Source organism: Thalassophryne amazonica, chromosome 17 (assembly GCF_902500255.1).
Source record: "Thalassophryne amazonica chromosome 17, fThaAma1.1, whole genome shotgun sequence".
Classification (NCBI taxonomy): domain Eukaryota; kingdom Metazoa; phylum Chordata; class Actinopteri; order Batrachoidiformes; family Batrachoididae; genus Thalassophryne; species Thalassophryne amazonica.
Genome location: NC_047119.1, coordinates 53294179 through 53312670, shown reverse-complemented (window position 1 = coordinate 53312670; position 18492 = coordinate 53294179). Strand labels below are relative to the sequence as shown.

The 18492-nt window shown below is 38.5% G+C and overlaps 1 protein-coding gene across 6 annotated transcripts in view; it reads left to right on the top strand.

Annotated features, from left to right (window-relative positions):
- Positions 1-18492, top strand: part of tjp2a (tight junction protein 2a (zona occludens 2)) — a 70824-nt gene that overhangs the window by 13235 nt on the left and 39097 nt on the right. For 3 of the 6 annotated variants that reach the window (XM_034191914.1, XM_034191912.1, XM_034191913.1), the window contains one exon: positions 16725-16778. In XM_034191914.1, the coding sequence (XP_034047805.1) occupies positions 16734-16778 (45 nt within the window). In that variant the 5' untranslated portion in view covers positions 16725-16733. Of the gene's footprint in view, positions 1-828; positions 911-12674; positions 12694-16724; positions 16779-18492 lie in introns of those variants that run through there. The other 3 variants (XM_034191909.1, XM_034191910.1, XM_034191911.1) reach the window with 2 other exon arrangements.

Below are 18492 nucleotides of genomic sequence, written 5' to 3'. Positions count from 1 at the left end.
TCAAATGTATGCAAAAGGTTCGAATGTATTTTACATTAGTTGATTTGTAATAATGTGTGTTTGCGCGCACATTTGAATAGAATACATATTCTATGCAAATAACAATGTCATTGTAAATTGGCATTTATTTGTTCATCTAATTATCTAGTCCTTAAAAAATGTAGTCTTTTTTGGCAAGAAATATTATATTAAACTATTTCAATTAATTTCTGGTTATCTCCTCAAAAAAAAAAAAAAAAAAAAAAAAAACATTTTACAGTGTTTCTGATCGAGGGGGGAAAAAAATGAAAAATTCCCGTAACGTCAAATATGTCATTATCCCGGATAAGTGACTAAAAATAATTACTTGTTAACCGAGATAATCGTTCAGCTGTTTTGTATCTGCTCCCAGCAGGCCTCATAAAATCAATGCGAACCTGCGACTCTTCCATCTCGGTAGGATTGCAGGGGGAGGCTTACCCATAGGTGTTTCTTTAAAATGTTATTCTGCAATTTTATTTGCTGATGTGTTTTTTTTTTTTTTTAATATAGCATTTAGCTTTGATACTGTCTGTCTCGGTTATAGTATAACACATTGTTTCATTGTGATGGTATTTAACGTATTTAGTGTTGTATTTAGTGTCCCCTCCGCCGCCGTTTGGTATCATCCGACCCAAGCTAGTGGTGCTCAGCGCTAACAAGTGTTTTTTTTTTTTTTTAATAAGTGTTACATTTTAATGAGAAAATGCGGTATTGTTTAGCTTTTTACTATTTTTTAACCAGAGTTTACCTAAAACTGTCTGCTGTATAATCCTTAGATTATCTTTTTTTTTTAATTCTAGTTTGAATTTTGAGTAGTTTAAAGTGCGTGATGCCAGTTCACGTTGGGGGCATGCTGTCTGTGGTCAGACATACAACTCACCGTTTAACTGTAAGTACGTTTAAACACTGACTTCAGCGTCAAATAACGGCAAAAAATGGCTAAATATAATGATACTGTCTTGTCACAGCAGCTGTGTGAGTAAAGCGCTTATTTATTTGAGCTTTCTGCTTGTTACGTCCACCTGCTATCAGCAATGTTTCAGTCAACTTGTAATTTTTAACTTGAAGTTATTCTAAATTGATAAGAACTTGTTCTGCTTATTATTTTACTCCGTGTAGCTTCTTTTTATTATGCTTGTTGAGTCTGGTTGCGGGTGGAGCATCCACTTTGGCCTGCGATGGTCCAAACGTTGCCTTTTAAATGGAAATTATCCAACTATTATTTAACGGAATAACTGAGTTTTTTCTACCACGTAGTTATTTTAAAAACTTACGTTGTTCCCTGTTTAAAGTTAAACTTTCAAAAGCCAAACGTTTCTGCTCCACTGAGCTTTTCTTCCTACAGTGTAATACTGGCCCTTGGCCAGCAGGGGGAGGACTTGCACAACTTTTGTTTTCTGCAGTAGTAATGGATAGATGCCTTTATTAATCCCCGGAGATAAATTGTCTTGGCAACCAGGTACATTCGATAAAACAAAATGCAGTAAAAACACAGAGATGAAATACACAGGTAAAAACAAAAATTAAAGATAAATGGATAAGGTGCAAAAGAAGACAGGCTGGTGGTGATGGTACCAATACTGATGTTACTATCATACAGTGCCTTGCAAAAATATTTGGTAAAGTCCGAGTCATATTCAGTGACTTAGAAATATTCATGTATCCATCCCCTGACTTATCTGAAGAATACTGGCAATAAAACTGATTTATTTACAGGTATTATACCATAGGGGCCCATTACTTATGCAACCCATCATCTTGGCTTTTAAATTTTTAATTAATTTATATCAAGTTGTAGAGATTTGCTTTGAGTTTGAGTTTAAGGTAGATAATTTTAGAAATTTTTATATTGAGAAGCCTGATTTACTTTTTGTATTTCAAATGGCATCAATAACTTAAATTGTGTGAAATACCAAGTGGCTGAATGCTTTTTCAAGGCACTATATATGATGACAGCATGGGTTAATGGTTTAAAAGGGTTAGGGTAAGATTACAGAACAACAGAATCAACAACCTAATAATATGCCACAATTACTCCTGATTCACACCAAGACGTATGTGCTGCAGTAAATATCGTTCAAAGAAACGTTTCAAACTTTGTGCTTCTTAACGTGGTTTGAGTGATGGTTAGTGGGACAGCAGGTCTGCCATCATGCAGTGCGTGAATGAGGTTTACTAACTGGCACCTCACAGGCCACATTTGGTCCAGTCTCCTTTAGTGTGGATATACTTTAGCAGGGTGATCTGGGTTTTTTTCTTTTTTTTTTTTTCTTTTTTTTTTAAATACCTCCAGTGATGAAGCTTTGCAGGACTGTGGCAGGATTACATAAATAGTGAGCACATCACTTCACTTTGGCTTTTGTGTTTCTGAGTGCATCACAATTTTCAGTGAAACAAACTTTGTGATTTTAGGAACTTCATAGTTTTAAATGGATGCCCTGTGCTGAATTTGCTATCACATTCATGATACAGCAGGTAAAATAAGTATTGAACATGTTTCCATTTTCTCAGTAATTATATTTTTAAAGGTACTATTCATATTACATTGACTACGATTACATGCAGCCAATAACCCTTTCATAACCGGAATATTAGCAATAACCTGGTTGCGCAAGGCCATGTAAACACCCGCAAAAATCCGAATATGACCGCTAGGTTATTCCTTTTCTAACCCGAATATCAGGTCATATAAATGCGCATCGGGATGTCCTCACAGAAAGGAACATTGTTTTGTGTTCTGCGCATGTCCTATCCGCAAGGAATCTTCAATCAATTTTTTATATAGCGCCAAATCACAACAAACAGTTGCCCCACGGCGCTTTATATTGTAAGGCAAAGCCATACAATAATTACGTAAAACCCCAACGGTCAAAACGACCCCCTGTGAGCAAGCACTTGGCTACAGTGGGAAGGAAAAACTCCCTTTTAACAGGAAGAAACCTCCAGCAGAACCAGGCTCAGGGAGGGGCAGTCTTCTGCTGGGACTGGTTGGGGCTGAGGGAGAGAACCAGGAAAAAGACACGCTGTGGAGGGGAGCAGAGATCGATCACTAATGATTAAATGCAGAGTGGTGCATACAGAGAAAAAAGAGAAAGAAACAGTGCATCATGGGAACCCCCCAGCAGTCTACGTCTATAGCAGCATAACTAAGGGATGGTTCAGGGTCACCTGATCCAGCCCTAACTATAAGCTTTAGCAAAAAGGAAAGTTTTAAGCCTAATCTTAAAAGTAGAGAGGGTGTCTGTCTCCCTGATCCGAATTGGGAGCTGGTTCCACAGGAGAGGAGCCTGAAAGCTGAAGGCTCTGCCTCCCATTCTACTCTTACAAACCCTAGGAACTACAAGTAAGCCTGCAGTCTGAGAGCGAAGCGCTCTATTGGGGTGATATGGTACTACGAGGTCCCTAAGATAAGATGGGACCTGATTATTCAAAACCTTATAAGTAAGAAGAAGAATTTTAAATTCTATTCTAGAATTAACAGGAAGCCAATGAAGAGAGGCCAATATGGGTGAGATATGCTCTCTCCTTGTAGTCCCCATTAGTACTCTAGCTGCAGCATTTTGAATTAACTGAAGGCTTTTCAGGGAACTTTTAGGACAACCTGATAATAATGAATTACAATAGTCCAGCCTAGAGGAAATAAATGCATGAATTAGTTTTTCAGCATCACTCTGAGACAAGACCTTTCTAATTTTAGAGATATTGCGTAAATGCAAAAAAGCAGTCCTACATATTTGTTTAATATGCGCTTTGAATGACATATCCTGATCAAAAATGACTCCAAGATTTCTCACAGTATTACTAGAGGTCAGGGTAATGCCATCCAGAGTAAGGATCTGGTTAGACACCATGTTTCTAAGATTTGTGGGGCCAAGTACAATAACTTCAGTTTTATCTGTGTTTAAAAGCAGGAAATTAGAGGTCATCCATGTCTTTATGTCTGTAAGACAATCCTGCAGTTTAGCTAATTGGTGTGTGTCCTCTGGCTTCATGGATAGATAAAGCTGGGTATCATCTGCGTAACAATGAAAATTTAAGCAATGCTGTCTAATAATACTGCCTAAGGGAAGCATGTATAAAGTGAATAAAATTGGTCCTAGCACAGAACCTTGTGGAACTCCATAATTAACCTTAGTCTGTGAAGAAGATTCCCCATTTACATGAACAAACTGTAATCTATTAGACAAATATGATTCAAACCACCGCAGCGCAGTGCCTTTAATACCTATGGCATGCTCTAATCTCTGTAATAAAACTTTATGGTCAACAGTATCAAAAGCAGCATTGAGGTCGGTCAGAACAAGCACTTCGATGAGTCCACTGTCTGAGGCCATAAGAACATCATTTGTAACCTTCACTAATGCTGTTTCTGTACTATGATGAATTCTAAAACCTGACTGAAATTCTTCAAATAGACCATTCCTCTGCAGATGATCAGTTAGCTGTTTTACAACTACCCTTTCAAGAATTTTTGAGAGAAAAGGAAGGTTGGAGATTGGCCTATAATTAGCTAAGATAGCTGAGTCAAGTGATGGCTTCTTAAGTAATGGTTTAATTACTGCCACCTTAAAAGCCTGTGGTACATAGCCAACTAACAAAGATAGATTGATCATATTTAAGATAGAAGCATTAAATAATGGTAGGGCTTCCTTGAGCAGCCTGGTAGGAATGGGGTCTAATAGACATGTTGATGATTTGGATGAAGTAACTAATGAAAATAACTCAGAACAATCTGAGAGAAAGAGTCTAACCAAATACCGGCATCACTGAAAGCAGCCAAAGGTAACGATACATCTTTGGGATACTTATGAGTAATTTTTTCTCTAATAGTTAAAATTTTGTTAGCAAAGAAAGTCATGAAGTCATTACTAGTTAAAGTTAATGGAATACTCAGCTCAATAGAGCTCTGACTCTTTGTCAGCCTGGCTACAGTGCTGAAAAGAAACCTGGGGTTGTTCTTATTTTCTTCAATTAGTGATGAGTAGAAAGATGTCCTAGCTTTACGGAGGGCTTTTTTTTTATAGAGCAACAGACTCTTTTTCCAGGCTAAATGAAGATCTTCTAAATTAGTGAGACGCCATTTCCTCTCCAACTTACGGGTTATCTGCTTTAAGCTGCGAGTTTGTGAGTTATACCACGGAGTCAGGCACTTCTGATTTAAAGCTCTCTTTTTCAGAGGAGCTACAGCATCCAAAGTTGTCTTCAGTGAGGATGTAAAACTATTGACGAGATACTCTATCTCACAGAGTTTAGGTAGCTACTCTGCACTGTGTTGGTATATGGCATTAGAGAACATAAAGAAGGAATCATATCCTTAAACCTAGTTACAGCGCTTTCTGAAAGACTTCTAGTGTAATGAAACTTATTCCCCACTGCTGGGTAGTCCATCAGAGTAAATGTTATTAAGAAATGATCAGACAGAAGGGAGTTTTCAGGGAATACTGTTAAGTCTTCTATTTCCATACCATAAGTCAGAACAAGATCTAAGATATGATTAAAGTGGTGGGTGGACTCATTTACATTTTGAGCAAAGCCAATAGAGTCTAACAAGTAGATTAAATGCAGTGTTGAGGCTGTCATTCTCAGCATCTGTGTGGATGTTAAAATCGCCCACTATAATTATCTTATCTGAGCTAAGCACTAAGTCAGACAAAAGGTCTGAAAATTCACAGAGAAACTCACAGTAACGACCAGGTGGACGATAGATTATAACAAATAAAACAGGTTTTTGGGACTTCCAATTTGGATGGACAAGACTAAGAGTCAAGCTTTCAAATGAATTAAAGCTCTGTCTGGGTTTTTGATTAATAAGCTGGAATGGAAGATTGCTGCTAATCCTCCGCCTCGGCCCGTGCTACGAGCATTCTGGCAGTTAGTGTGACTCGGGGGTGTTGACTCATTTAAACTAACATATTCATCCTGCTGTAACCAGGTTTCTGTAAGGCAGAATAAATCAATATGTTGATCAATTATTATATCATTTACCAACAGGGACTTAGAAGAGAGAGACCTAATGTTTAATAGACCACATTTAACTGTTTTAGTCTGTGGTGCAGTTGAAGGTGCTATATTATTTTTTCTTTTTGAATTTTTATGCTTAAATAGATTTTTACTGGTTATTGGTGGTCTGGGAGCAGGCACCGTCTCTACGGGGATGGGGTAATGAGGGGATGGCAGGGGGAGAGAAGCTGCAGAGAGGTGTGTAAGACTACAACTCTGCTTCCTGGTCCCAACCCTGGATAGTCACGGTTTGGAGGATTTAAGAAAATTGGCCAGATTTCTAGAAATGAGAGCTGCTCCATCCAAAGTGGGATGGATGCCGTCTCTCCTAACAAGACCAGGTTTTCCCCAGAAGCTTTGCCAATTTATCTATGAAGCCCACCTCATTTTTTGGACACCACTCAGACAGCCAGCAATTCAAGGAGAACATGCGGCTAAACATGTCACTCCCGGTCCGATTGGGGAGGGGCCCAGAGAAAACTACAGGACTACAAAAGACCAACAACTCTTGGTCTTTTGAGTACAGCAACTACTTGTATGCGGCACGCGCAACCCACGGGACACCACAGAAGCAGAGGTAAACAAGTATGGGTAAATCCAGACACGGCAGCCCAGCACCACACTTTTGGAGCGGGGAGGAAACCGAATACTTCATTAGTATCGTGAAAGACATGAATATAATGTCTTTTATTGACGGTAGAAAGAGGAAGAAGAAATGAAAATGACGCATGTTTGTGTCATGATCTCTGTGCGTCTGGACGTTGTCCATGCGTGGCTGTTTAGATTGGGATATTCCAAATGATACCAGTGACTATGTATACAGGAGTAACTCTGTCTGCTTAAGCAGGTAAACGGCTTATTCCTAATGATTCAGAAACCGGAATATTGACCTTAACCCGAATATTAACGGCATGTAAACGTGGTCATTTTCACAAGATATCTGTAACAACCCATGTAATCCACATATACAAAGAAATCAAACCATAGATGTCCATAAACTAAGTTGTGTAATAATGTGAAATGACACAGGGCAAAGGTATTGAACACCTGAAGAAAGGGAGGTGCAAAAAGACATGGAAAGCCAAGGCACCAGATGAAACCTGTCAGTAATTAGAAAGAAATCCTGTCCCTTGTCAGTGCAAATTAATATCAGCTAGTTTGGTCTCAACTAATGGCCTGTAAAAAGGTGTCTCATTACCAAGGTGTCACACAAGAAACATCTCATAATAGGGTAAATACAAAGAGCTCTCTCAAGATCTTCACAACCTTATTGTTGCAAAAACATACTGATGTCATTGGTTAAGGAAGGATTTCTAAACTTCTGAATGTTCCACTGAGCACTGTGGGGGCATAATTTGGAAGTAGAAAGAACGTCATTTCACCATAAACCAGCCATGACCAGGTACTCTCACAACATTTCTGATGGAAGTGAAAAGAATTATCAGAGTTGTCCAAGAGCTAAGGACCACTTGTGGAGAGCTTCAGAAATACTTGAAATTAGCAGGTACAATTGTTTTAAAGAAAAAAACAAGTAATGAACTCAGTCACCATGTCCTGTATGCATGTTCACCACACACGACTCCATTACTGAAGAAAAAGCATGTTGAAGCTCATTTAAAGTTTTATGCACAACATTTAGACAAACCTGTGAAATACTAGGAGAATATAGTCTGGACAGATGAGACCAAAACTGAACTCTTTGGATGCCAAAATACACAACATAAATGTCACTGCACATCACCCCAAAAACACCACACCAACAGTGAAGTTTGGAGGTGGAACATCATGGTGTGTGGATGTTTTTCAGCAGATGGCTCTGACAGACTTCATATATCTGAAGGGAGGATGAATGGAAAAATGTACAGAGACATTCTTGATTAAAAAAAAATCTGCTGCCACCTACCAGGATGATGAAACGAGGGTGAACATTTCAGCAAGACAGTGATCCAAACAAACAGCCAAGGAAACTCTCAACTGCTTTCAGAGAACGAAAACAAAGCTGCTAGAATGTTCCAGTCAATCACCTGACCTGAATCCAATAGAAAATCTATGGAAAGAACTAAAAATCAGTGTTTATCGAAGAGGTCCGGGGAGCCTTCAAGATCTGAACACTGTTGTTGTGGAAGAATGGACCAAAATCACAGCTGATAAATGCATGAAAGTAATTCCTCCGTACAGGAAGCTTCATTACCAACAAAGGCTTTTGTATGAAGTATTAAATAAATTTCAGTAAACATGTTTAATACTTTTCCCTGTGTCATTCCATTTTATTACACATAACTTAATTTCTGTACTTATTTCTTTGCATGTGTGGATTACTTGGGTTGTTACCAACATCTGGTGAAAATTTCATGTCGATAGCACCTTCAGAAATATATTTACTGACAAAAATGGTGACATGTTGAATACTTATTATACCTGCTGTATATTATAGACAAAACTTTTTTTTTTTTTTAATCTTGTGCATTAATATTATCCACTGTCTAATCACTTCATCCCCATTATGTGATCTTTTTAATTGAGTGAGTCGCATGATGAGGGAATGTGGTGTTTTTGAGTTGGACAAAGCTGATCTGAGATGGTCTAATCTGCCCGCTCACCTACATTTTTACTGTTCAAATCCTGAAATAACACCAATTCACAATCCAGCTTTTTTTTTTTTTTTTTTTTCTGATTTGCTCAAGTTGCTGTGCTTTTTTCCTTGCTTCGAGTAACAAAGCCCTCCAAATGAAATGTTGAAGAATTAATCCACTCCAGCTCAGAGTTCTGTGTTGCTTCACCATCCATTCAAAATGAATAAACTTATTATTGACTGAAACACTTCAGGAGATGGAAATTTTTTTTTCAAACAAACACCCACGCTTTCTTTACATCCTGCTGTAAGGTTCAACTCCTGTGAATCATTAATTTGTCAAAGCTGTGCCCTGTGAAGGTGAGCCAGTCTTTGTGCCTCCCTCCTTGTCACTGTGGATGTGTTTGTGTGTTACATAATGGTCCACACTCAGGAGACTGTGACTTTTATTCAGCAGGCCTCCCAGGGGGCAAACACTGCAGTCGTATCACACCACACAGAGGCTGATAAACGGCAGAAACCCACAGAGTGTTCAGAAGCTGCTTCTCTCCACCGAGAATGAAGCTCCTGGTGTGTCATGTCTTCTTGATTAGACCTAGCCACCTGATTTTTGCAATTTTTGGTAGCAATAAAAAGCAACATACATGACCAGTCATTGTTTGTAGTTCACTGCTGTTTTAATTTGTCATAAACAGAATTAGTCAAATAAATGACACAGTGCCAACTGATTTGAAATGTGCTACATTGTTTCCCCCAAGTTATGTTATTATAGATAAAATAATAAACAGGCTTTTAATAGGTCTGTGTAAAATTAAAGTGTTTATTACTATTTTGTCAAATGAAAATAGTTGTTTGGATAGTTCTATCCTCCCGCTTCTTTCACCCTCAAAACTCAGATTTTCATAACCTTGAGAATTATTTTAATAATGGGTGTGAGTTGTTGTGTACTCAATTTGGAACCAATTGATGGCAAAATAAATGGTTCAAGAAAAAAAATAGGACTTATTGTTTAAAAGAGTAGTTCTTGCTTTTTTGGTGGGGTGGGGGGGCATAGTTATGATTGAGAATTTTGTTTTTTACTATTCAAATAAAGCATTCAAAATACAACATGATCAAAATTAGATTTTAATGGAAAGTTTGTTTTGTTGCCACGTGATGTATCATGGAAGATGGGGATCCGGCCCTCGAATGACAGTTATTCTGTATGTAGCATGGTGGAGCTGAAGAAGCTTAGTAGACCTTCAGTTGTGACTGAACGTGCCAAAAAGTGATTGAAAATGGAGCCACATTAAACATAGGCAAACCATAGATTTCATTGAGAAGAACATGGGACATACTGAACATATTCCTTTTCAGTCATTTTGCTGGATATCTGCTGGACAGACATGACCACAATCACACAGGTTAACTGTCGTCTGTCAAAACCAAAACTACTTAGAGCTACGTTTTTACTTGGTTTGCCAAGTAAAAACATAGCCACCTGGGAGACTAAAGTTTTATCATACCTTTATAAAACTTTTTTTTTTCCCTAGGTTGAAATTCTGAGTTTCAAACTTCCATTCATGCTATGTTCGTAGCATGAACTTTGATTTTTCTGCATGTGTACATGCACTTTATCCTTCATGTCATTTGTAAGATTTGATAGAGCAAACTCTCTGTAGTTACGAGGTTTGAGAGCATAGATGGGCTTTTCTTCAGAAAGGAGTGCAAACATGAATGACCTCATACTGTGTGTGTGTGTGTGTGTGTGTGTGTGTGTGTATACTACCATCGACATTAACACTTGTCCGATTGTCCGGGACAAGTGTAAAATGTGACCGGACAAGTGGCTTTTTTTTTTTTGGTTTAAAACGTTCAAATTCTTCTCGCACCTCGCGAGAAAGCATCTTCGTTTTTTCCTGCCACTCTCCATGCAGCGGACAATTGGAAAAAATGATAACACCGAGTTCTCCCCAGACAGTAGAACAGTGGCGAGAGACAGAGAGAGAAGAGCGAGAGAGAGGAGAGAGAGAAGAGAGAGAGAGAGGAGACAGAGAGAGAGGGAAGGAGGAGGAAAAAGTGTTATTAGATGTAAAAAAGCAGCAAAACAATTTTAATAAACAATCTTCTTCACCACACAGCCTCGGTGAAACAGTAAAGTGTGAAAAACCGATTCAGAAATTTTTTTTTTTTTTTTCATCCAGGATTCATCTTTACTCCTTTACTTCTTCCAGAATAATTTTTTTCATTTATTTTTATTATTGTTTTTTATGCACCAATGACACCAGATCAAATTACTTGTATGTGAGAACTTACTTGGCAATAAATTTGATTCTGATTTGACAATCAAATCAGTCTATATTTAGCTCTTGTTCAAACAAGACAATTAGGGGTTTTATATATATATATGAGGGGAAAAAAAGCTAAACTGTCAACATGACAGAAAAACTCTACCTGGACTTTTACTGGACTAAAGGTACAGTGTGTCATTTTTAAAGAAGAGAGCAAATGTTATGTCCATCAAATATTAATGGTTTTTAAACTTTTCAATGTCATTTACTTTCTTAACAGACAGAAAAATACAAAAAAGAACTTTGATATTACAACATAAGTGTAATTTTTTTTTGTCTATTATTCTTGCTTTAAATGCATCTAAAACCAGTCAAAATGACTCGCAAACACGCACCGCCTAGGGTGATAATTGCCAACAGCACGCCATACTAAAAATTGCTGGGGACAACCCTGTATCGTGTGCGCGAGACCACTGTATGGAGTGTGCGTTCGTAGCATCTTCTTGCAAGATGCTGTGATGGGAAACATTAGATAACGAACATTGCATCGATTAACACGCCTTTTGAAGAATATATTGAACAGAATGTCTTTTCTAAAACCTCCGAAACCGGGCCAGATACCAGGGAACGCGCCAGTCAAACGCAAAGCATCAACCCCTGAAAGTGTAGACGCTTCAAAGAAGAGGTATGAAGAGAAAGGAAGAGAGATGAAGTTTGTGAGTAGCTGGACACAGGATTATCTGTGACTGGGGCACAAGGAAGAGGACAACACAATATACTGCCATGTCTGTCGGGGTTTTCCTTCAATTGCGGACCAGTAAGGCATTTTTAAATGATGAAATAAAATCATTTGATTTGCTTTATAAAATAAATACTGGCAAATGACCATGCATTGAACAGTGATGAATTCAGAAAACACACAGGAGAGAATTGGCATATTGGCATTTACCAGTTATTTTAATTTTTTTCCCCAATTATGAACAATCGCAGGAGAGAAACATTATGAGCTATGTCTTGGTTAACAGATTAAAAGGCTAGAGGCTATACATGCATTATGTGATAAAATTTATTTTTTGGAAATTCAATTTTACCACCCACACAGGAGAGAAGCAATTTATGAAAAAGTATAATTTCAGTACTTCCACAGTAGCATGCCCACAGACATCCCTAGGTGACACGCGCCATTGGTGTATGTATCGCATGCCTTTGGCATGCTTCACGCGGCTCGTGCCTGTGGCGCTCGCTTGTCCGGACAACCAGTTTGCCTCCACAGGCCAGCAGAACTAAAAGTGGGGGTGTATGAATGATGTGGTGATTGGTGAGCTGAAAACCTTGGGTAGCATATAATATTTAAGATCCAGATATGCCTGTTGTCACTGACTTGCACACATTCAGGTTTGGCATTTGAGTTTGTTGTAGGGTCATTATAGATGTCAGTCATCTGTAAATGTGGTGTAATTTTCTTCTAAGACATAGATGTCAAGCCCAATTGTGTTTTATCATATGTTGTGTGCATGGACACACCGTGCACCTCTACAGGATTTGGTGTTTACACTGTGCGCAGATGGCGGGATTTATACTGAATGTAGGCCAGCAGAATCCTTCTTACGTCAAAGGCAGGCAGACAGATGCAGGGAGAGAGCGGCTGGTGGTTCTGCAGCTGTGGCCATGGATGCAGCCGTGGCGCACATCAGGCTAGCAGAGCACTGCTGGCGGTGAGCAGGGACAGACATAGACAGGAGAGTGAGAATGTCTGGGATGAAGACTGTCCTCAGCCTGCACAGAAAGTGGGCCCATGTTGTCAAGACCATCCGCATCCTGCAGGGACTCGTGAGTGTGGTTGGACTTCATAATTTCTTTAGCTTTATCTGTGGTTCTGTGGCCACATTGGCAAGTGGTTCATGCAGACATCAGATCTACGTTTTCTTCAGTATATCTATAAGTCTCTGCATGAGAGGAATAGATGATCTTAAGGGCTCTGTGGTTTAATCTGAGGTGTGTTGGAATAAAAAAAGTGATGTATACTCTCAAAAATGACTTGATATTATTTTGAAAGTAGCTTGACGCACTTAAAGCATAGATAATAACTTGCTATGGTATGATGTAGTTTTTAATATTTCACATATCAACTCATTTTTATTTTTTTTTTTAATTTGTAGGACTGTAGCTAACAGCTATTTTGATAATTGGTTAATCTTGTGTTTCCCACTCCTGTTCTCGGTACTCAAGTACTGCAGAGTTTCCATTTGTTCCTGATGTACTCAGACCAGTCAGGTGTGTTCTGCCAATCAACAGGTGGCTATTTTCCTCGTCATGTGCAAAAAGGGCAGAGAGAAATGTCAAATGAGTTCCAAGGATTTGGAAACGCGGGATTGATGAAGCGGTTATTTGGTTGTTAGGTCCATAAAATGTTGAAAACTATCGATTGTTTTCCAGAGTCTAAGATAATACCTTAAAATACCTTGTTTTGTCTACAGCCCAAAAATTCTCAGTTTACTGCCAGAAGGAAACTGGTGAATAAATCCGTGAATTTGTATATGTTTCTTAAGTTCAAAACCAATTGGTTGATTTATCAAAATAGTTAGCAATTCATTTAGTAATTGATTAACCATTGCAGCTCAATTAATTTGGTTTGACATGTTTATTTGGATGAAAATGACTGAATGATCTTGGATAATTGATCCATGAATAAATAGAAAATGAATGAAAAATGGTAATTGTGTGTAGCGTACAGTCATCAAACAAGCTACATAATGCTTCTTAAATATTACTATTTGATACTTTTCATACTTTTATTGTATGTTTGAATACATGTTGATGTTATTGGTGGTAGGTCATTAGTATATATGCTGGAACTGACAGATTTTTTTTTTTTTTTTTACAAAAATACAAATAAGTGATTTTTGTTATACAGCCCCTGGCAATAATTATGGAATCACCGGCCTCGGAGGATGTTCATTCAGTTGTTTAATTTTGTAGAAAAAAGCAGATCACAGACATGACACAAAACTAAAGTCATTTCAAATGGCAACTTTCTGGCTTTAAGAAACACTATAAGAAATCAGGAAAAATAATTGTGGCAGTCAGTAACGGTTACTTTTTTAGACCAAGCAGAGGGAAAAAAAAATATGGACTCACTCAATTCTGAGGAATAAATTATGGAACACCTGCATCAAATCAGATCTGCTCATTAGTCTGCATCTAAAAAGGAGTGATCACACCTTGGAGAGCTGTTGCACCAAGTGTACTGACATGAATCATGGCTTTAACACGAGAGATGTCAATTGAAACAAAGGAGAGGATTATCAAACTCTTAAGAGGGTAAATCATCACGCAATGTTGCAAAAGATGTTGGTTGTTCACAGTCAGCTGTGTCTAAACTCTGGACCAAATACAAACATGGGAAGGTTGTTAAAGGCAAACATACTGGTAGACCAAGGAAGACATCAAAGCGTCAAGACAGAAAACTTAAAGCAATATGTCTCAAAAATCGAAAATGCACAACAAAACAAATGAGGAACGAATGAGAGGAAACTGGAGTCAACGTCTGTGACCGAACTGTAAGAAACCGCCTAAAGGAAATGGCATTTACATACAGAAAAGCTAAACGAAAGCCATCATTAGCACCTACACAGGAAAAAAAACAAGGTTACAATGGGCTAAGGAAACGCAATCGTGGACTGTGGATGACTGGATGAAAGTCATATTCAGTGATGAATCTCGAATCTGCATTGGGCAAGGTGATAATGCTGGAACTTTTGTTTGGTGCCGTTCCAATGAGATTTATAAAGATGACTGCCTGAAGAGAACATGTAAATTTCCACAGTCATTGATGATATGGGGCTGCATGTCAGGTAAAGGCACTGGGGAGATGGCTGTCATTACATCATCAATAAATGCACAAGTTTACGTTGATATTTTGGACACTTTTCTTATCTCATCAATTGAAAGGATGTTTGGGGATGATGAAATCATTTTTCAAGATGATAATGCATCTTGCCATAGAGCAAAAACTGTGAAAACATTCCTTGCAAAAAGACACATAGGGTCAATGTCATGGCCTGCAAATAGTCCGGATCTTAATCCAATTGAAAATCTTTGGTGGAAGTTGAAGAAAATGGTCCATGACAAGGCTCCAACCTGCAAAGCTGATCTGGCAACAGCAATCAGAGAAAGTTGGAGCCAGGTTGATGAAGAGTACTGTTTGTCACTCATTAAGTCCATGCCTCAGAGACGGCAAGCTGTTATAAAAGCCAGAGGTGGTGCAACAAAATACTAGTGATGTGTTGGAGCTTTCTTTTGTTTTTCATGATTCCATAATTTTTTCCTCAGAATTGAGTGATTCCATAATTTTTTTTCCCTCTGCTTGATCTAAAAAAGTAACCGTTACTGACTGCCACAATTTTTTTTTTCCTGATTTCTTATAGTGTTTCTTAAAGCCAGAAAGTTGCCATTTGAAATGACTTTAGTTTTGTTTCATGTCTGTGATTTGCTTTTTTTCTATAAAATTAAACAACTGAATGAACATCCTCCGAGGCTGGTGATTCCATAATTTTTGCCAGGGGTTGTAGATTCCTGGGAATATTCACCGGTGAACATTATTCTTAGCTCACCAATTTTGTAATTTCATTATAGATTATTTCTAAATTTGACTTGGGGAAGATGGCCAGAAAAATCATAATGTGGTCCAGTTAGGAATTGGAATTGATTAAGTTCTTATCTCTCGTTATCAGTATTCTGAACCTTTCTTGATTTATCATCAATTTCCTTTGTGGGTTAGGTAAAAAAATGTAGGTCTACACAGATTTTCAATGTCAGTGCAGCTGTTTTGGTTGCTAAATGCAGATGTTAGATGTCATGACACATTTTTGCAGTGCAGTGTCAGAATAACATGCCGGTGTCACCGACCGAATGGTCCCCCCTAAAAATCGGTCCGCCCAGTCTTCACTGTGTATGCGTCATTTCGGAGCTCAGCAGTATCATTTCTGAGCGTCACCAGCGATTCACCTCACTTCTGCCTAAAAATGCTCTCTAGTCATCATCTATCTCAGCAACAGATAATCTGAAGCTTTTGTACAACAATCATTTCCACATAAATTCAGCATTAATTCATAATAAAAGACGGGGGAAGCGATCAGAGCGCCACAGCAGCACCTTTGAGTCTGACGTGCTGTGGCACCTACGTCGTTTCAGAGCATCAGTAATGACTCACCGATTATCGCCTTTTTTCTGCTTAAAACTGACCTTAAAATGATTTAAGAGGTTTTACTTTGTCATCTGATGGTTAATAATTACATTATTCCCTTTGATGATCGCTTTGGGTGCAGAGAGTAGGCCTCAGACGTGCTGCTGTGGTCCTAAATGACGCATGTGCAGTGAAGGCAGGACGAACCAGTTTTTAGGGGGGGACCATTCGGTCTGCGACACCGGTATTGATAGGAGGAATTGATTGTGTCTGAGGCATAAAATTCCAAATGAACTTGTTCTCAATTTCCACCCGTAGGTGCAGTCAGTCCTTGGCTTTGTCCATTCAGTGTCTTATGACTGAGCTTTGTGGTTCTGGCCTGTTGGATGTGTTGTCTCTCAGTTCAGATAGTGTCCCCTTACTGCACTTACTGTCTTTCACTGAAGACTAGTTCATTTCAAAGCATTCTTATCAATATTTAATCAGTGTGCCAGAAGTTTCTCAGTTGTTCCAAGCAGCGCAGCAGCAGAGACTCGTCACTGTTCCTGTGGTACTCGCCGTTGTATGACAGTGCAGTCAAATGAACTGGCTTTGTCGTTACATCACATATTGCATTATTAATCTGTTCAGTGAAATTACTGCCCCCTTCACAGTAATCGTTCCTTTCTTTTGGCAGAACCCGGTGATGGAGGAGACTGTGTGGGAACAGTACACCGTAACCCTGCACAGGGTGAGTCCTACAGCATGCAAACACAACACACTCATTTACATAATTTACACATTAGATGTAAATCTGTGTTCTCACACACTCCAGTCGAAGCATGCATTTAAATCTATAAAAGAAAGCACTCTTAACATTTGCAACAACAGAAAGCCAGAAAAACACATCTAACTTATGCTGATGCAGTGCATGAAGTTTTTGTGTTATAGCACTTTTATAAATGGGTTGCTTTTACTTTGGCTGACTTATATGCACAAAAATCCACTAGGTGTGAAACTGTATTTGTACTGTGGGCAAAGTGTTTTTTTTTGTTGTTGTTTTTTTTTGTGTGGAATTCTGACTGCTGTCGTGTAATTCCACACACTGATTGTTTAGTTTACTCATTGGACTTTCTGATGAACCAACTATAGTAGAAGATTTTTGCTGTGTGAGCGCAGACTAGATCTCTGGTAATCGTCATTATGAGTTCATCATTGTCTCGTGCTGCTGTTCACTGAAGCCAGAAATGCAGATTCTCTCTCTCTCTGTGTGTGTGTGTGTGTGTGTGTGTGTGTGTGTGTGTGTGTGTGTGTGTGTGTGTGTGTGTGTGTGTGTGTGTGTTTTTTTTTTTTGGGGGGGGGGGGGGGTCACAGTCACATGCTGCTGCCAGCATGTGACCTTTGACTGCAGTCCCATAACAACCAGCTGTCACTCTCAAAATATCCATTTTAAATTCTTCTCAGTCATGATAATTTCATTAGCCTCCATACATGTTTAGAACATTAATTTTAGCATCTAGATTTTCCCTCTGTTAATCTTAAATTCATTTCAGTATTATGTTTTAGTTCTGTTTTTTATAGCAAAGCTTCAAATTATTATTTTCGATAGTCTTCTTTTCTCTATTCTTATTTCTTATTTTTCTCTTTTTCTTTCTTTTCTCTAGTCTTATTTTTCTCTCTTTCTTTCTTTCCTCCTTTTATCATCATCATCATCCTCATGATGAAATCCTCACTCCTCTCCGCAGCTCGTCATTATAAACTCATTGACCAGCACTCTGGCAGTTGACACCAACGTGACCCTTTATGTCCAAACAGTAAATTGACCTGCGGCCTGCCACGCTTCTACACATCAGAACCACTTGAAATGCTATTTTTCCATCTCGCTTTGCTTTACCCACTTGTAATGGCCCACATTAGCTGGGTTCTAATGTTCAACCAGCTTTTGATTGGCTGAACGCACCTGGTGTAACTGTCCGGGTCGAAGGTAAAACCCGGACAAAATACGAGGTCTGTCCAAAAAGTATCGGACCTTTTTATTTATTTTTTTAAATAAAAAGGTCCGATACTTTTTGGACAGACCTCGTATCTTTAAGCACAGCTGTTTTGAGTATATCAGACTCCCTGTAATTTAACAAAAAAAGGAAATAATTTTGTTTCATCTTTTGTTGTTGCTTCTCTCCTCTCTGTGCTTGCACTGTGTCTCTCCTCTTCATCCACAGCCATCTGGTTGTCACAGAGACAGATGACATTTTCTTTTTAAACTACAGATGGAAGGGAGGAGATAAAGGCACAAGGTCGTGAAATCTCTGACCTCAACTCACTTAGGCAAAAGTGGAAAAAGAGTTTGTATTTATATGCATTTCCAGAAAATTAAGCATCTTGTAAAATATGCATTCTTCATACTTTGGAAATTGTGCAGGCTAACACAGAGACATGCACGTGCACACACAGTTGTGGTCATTATC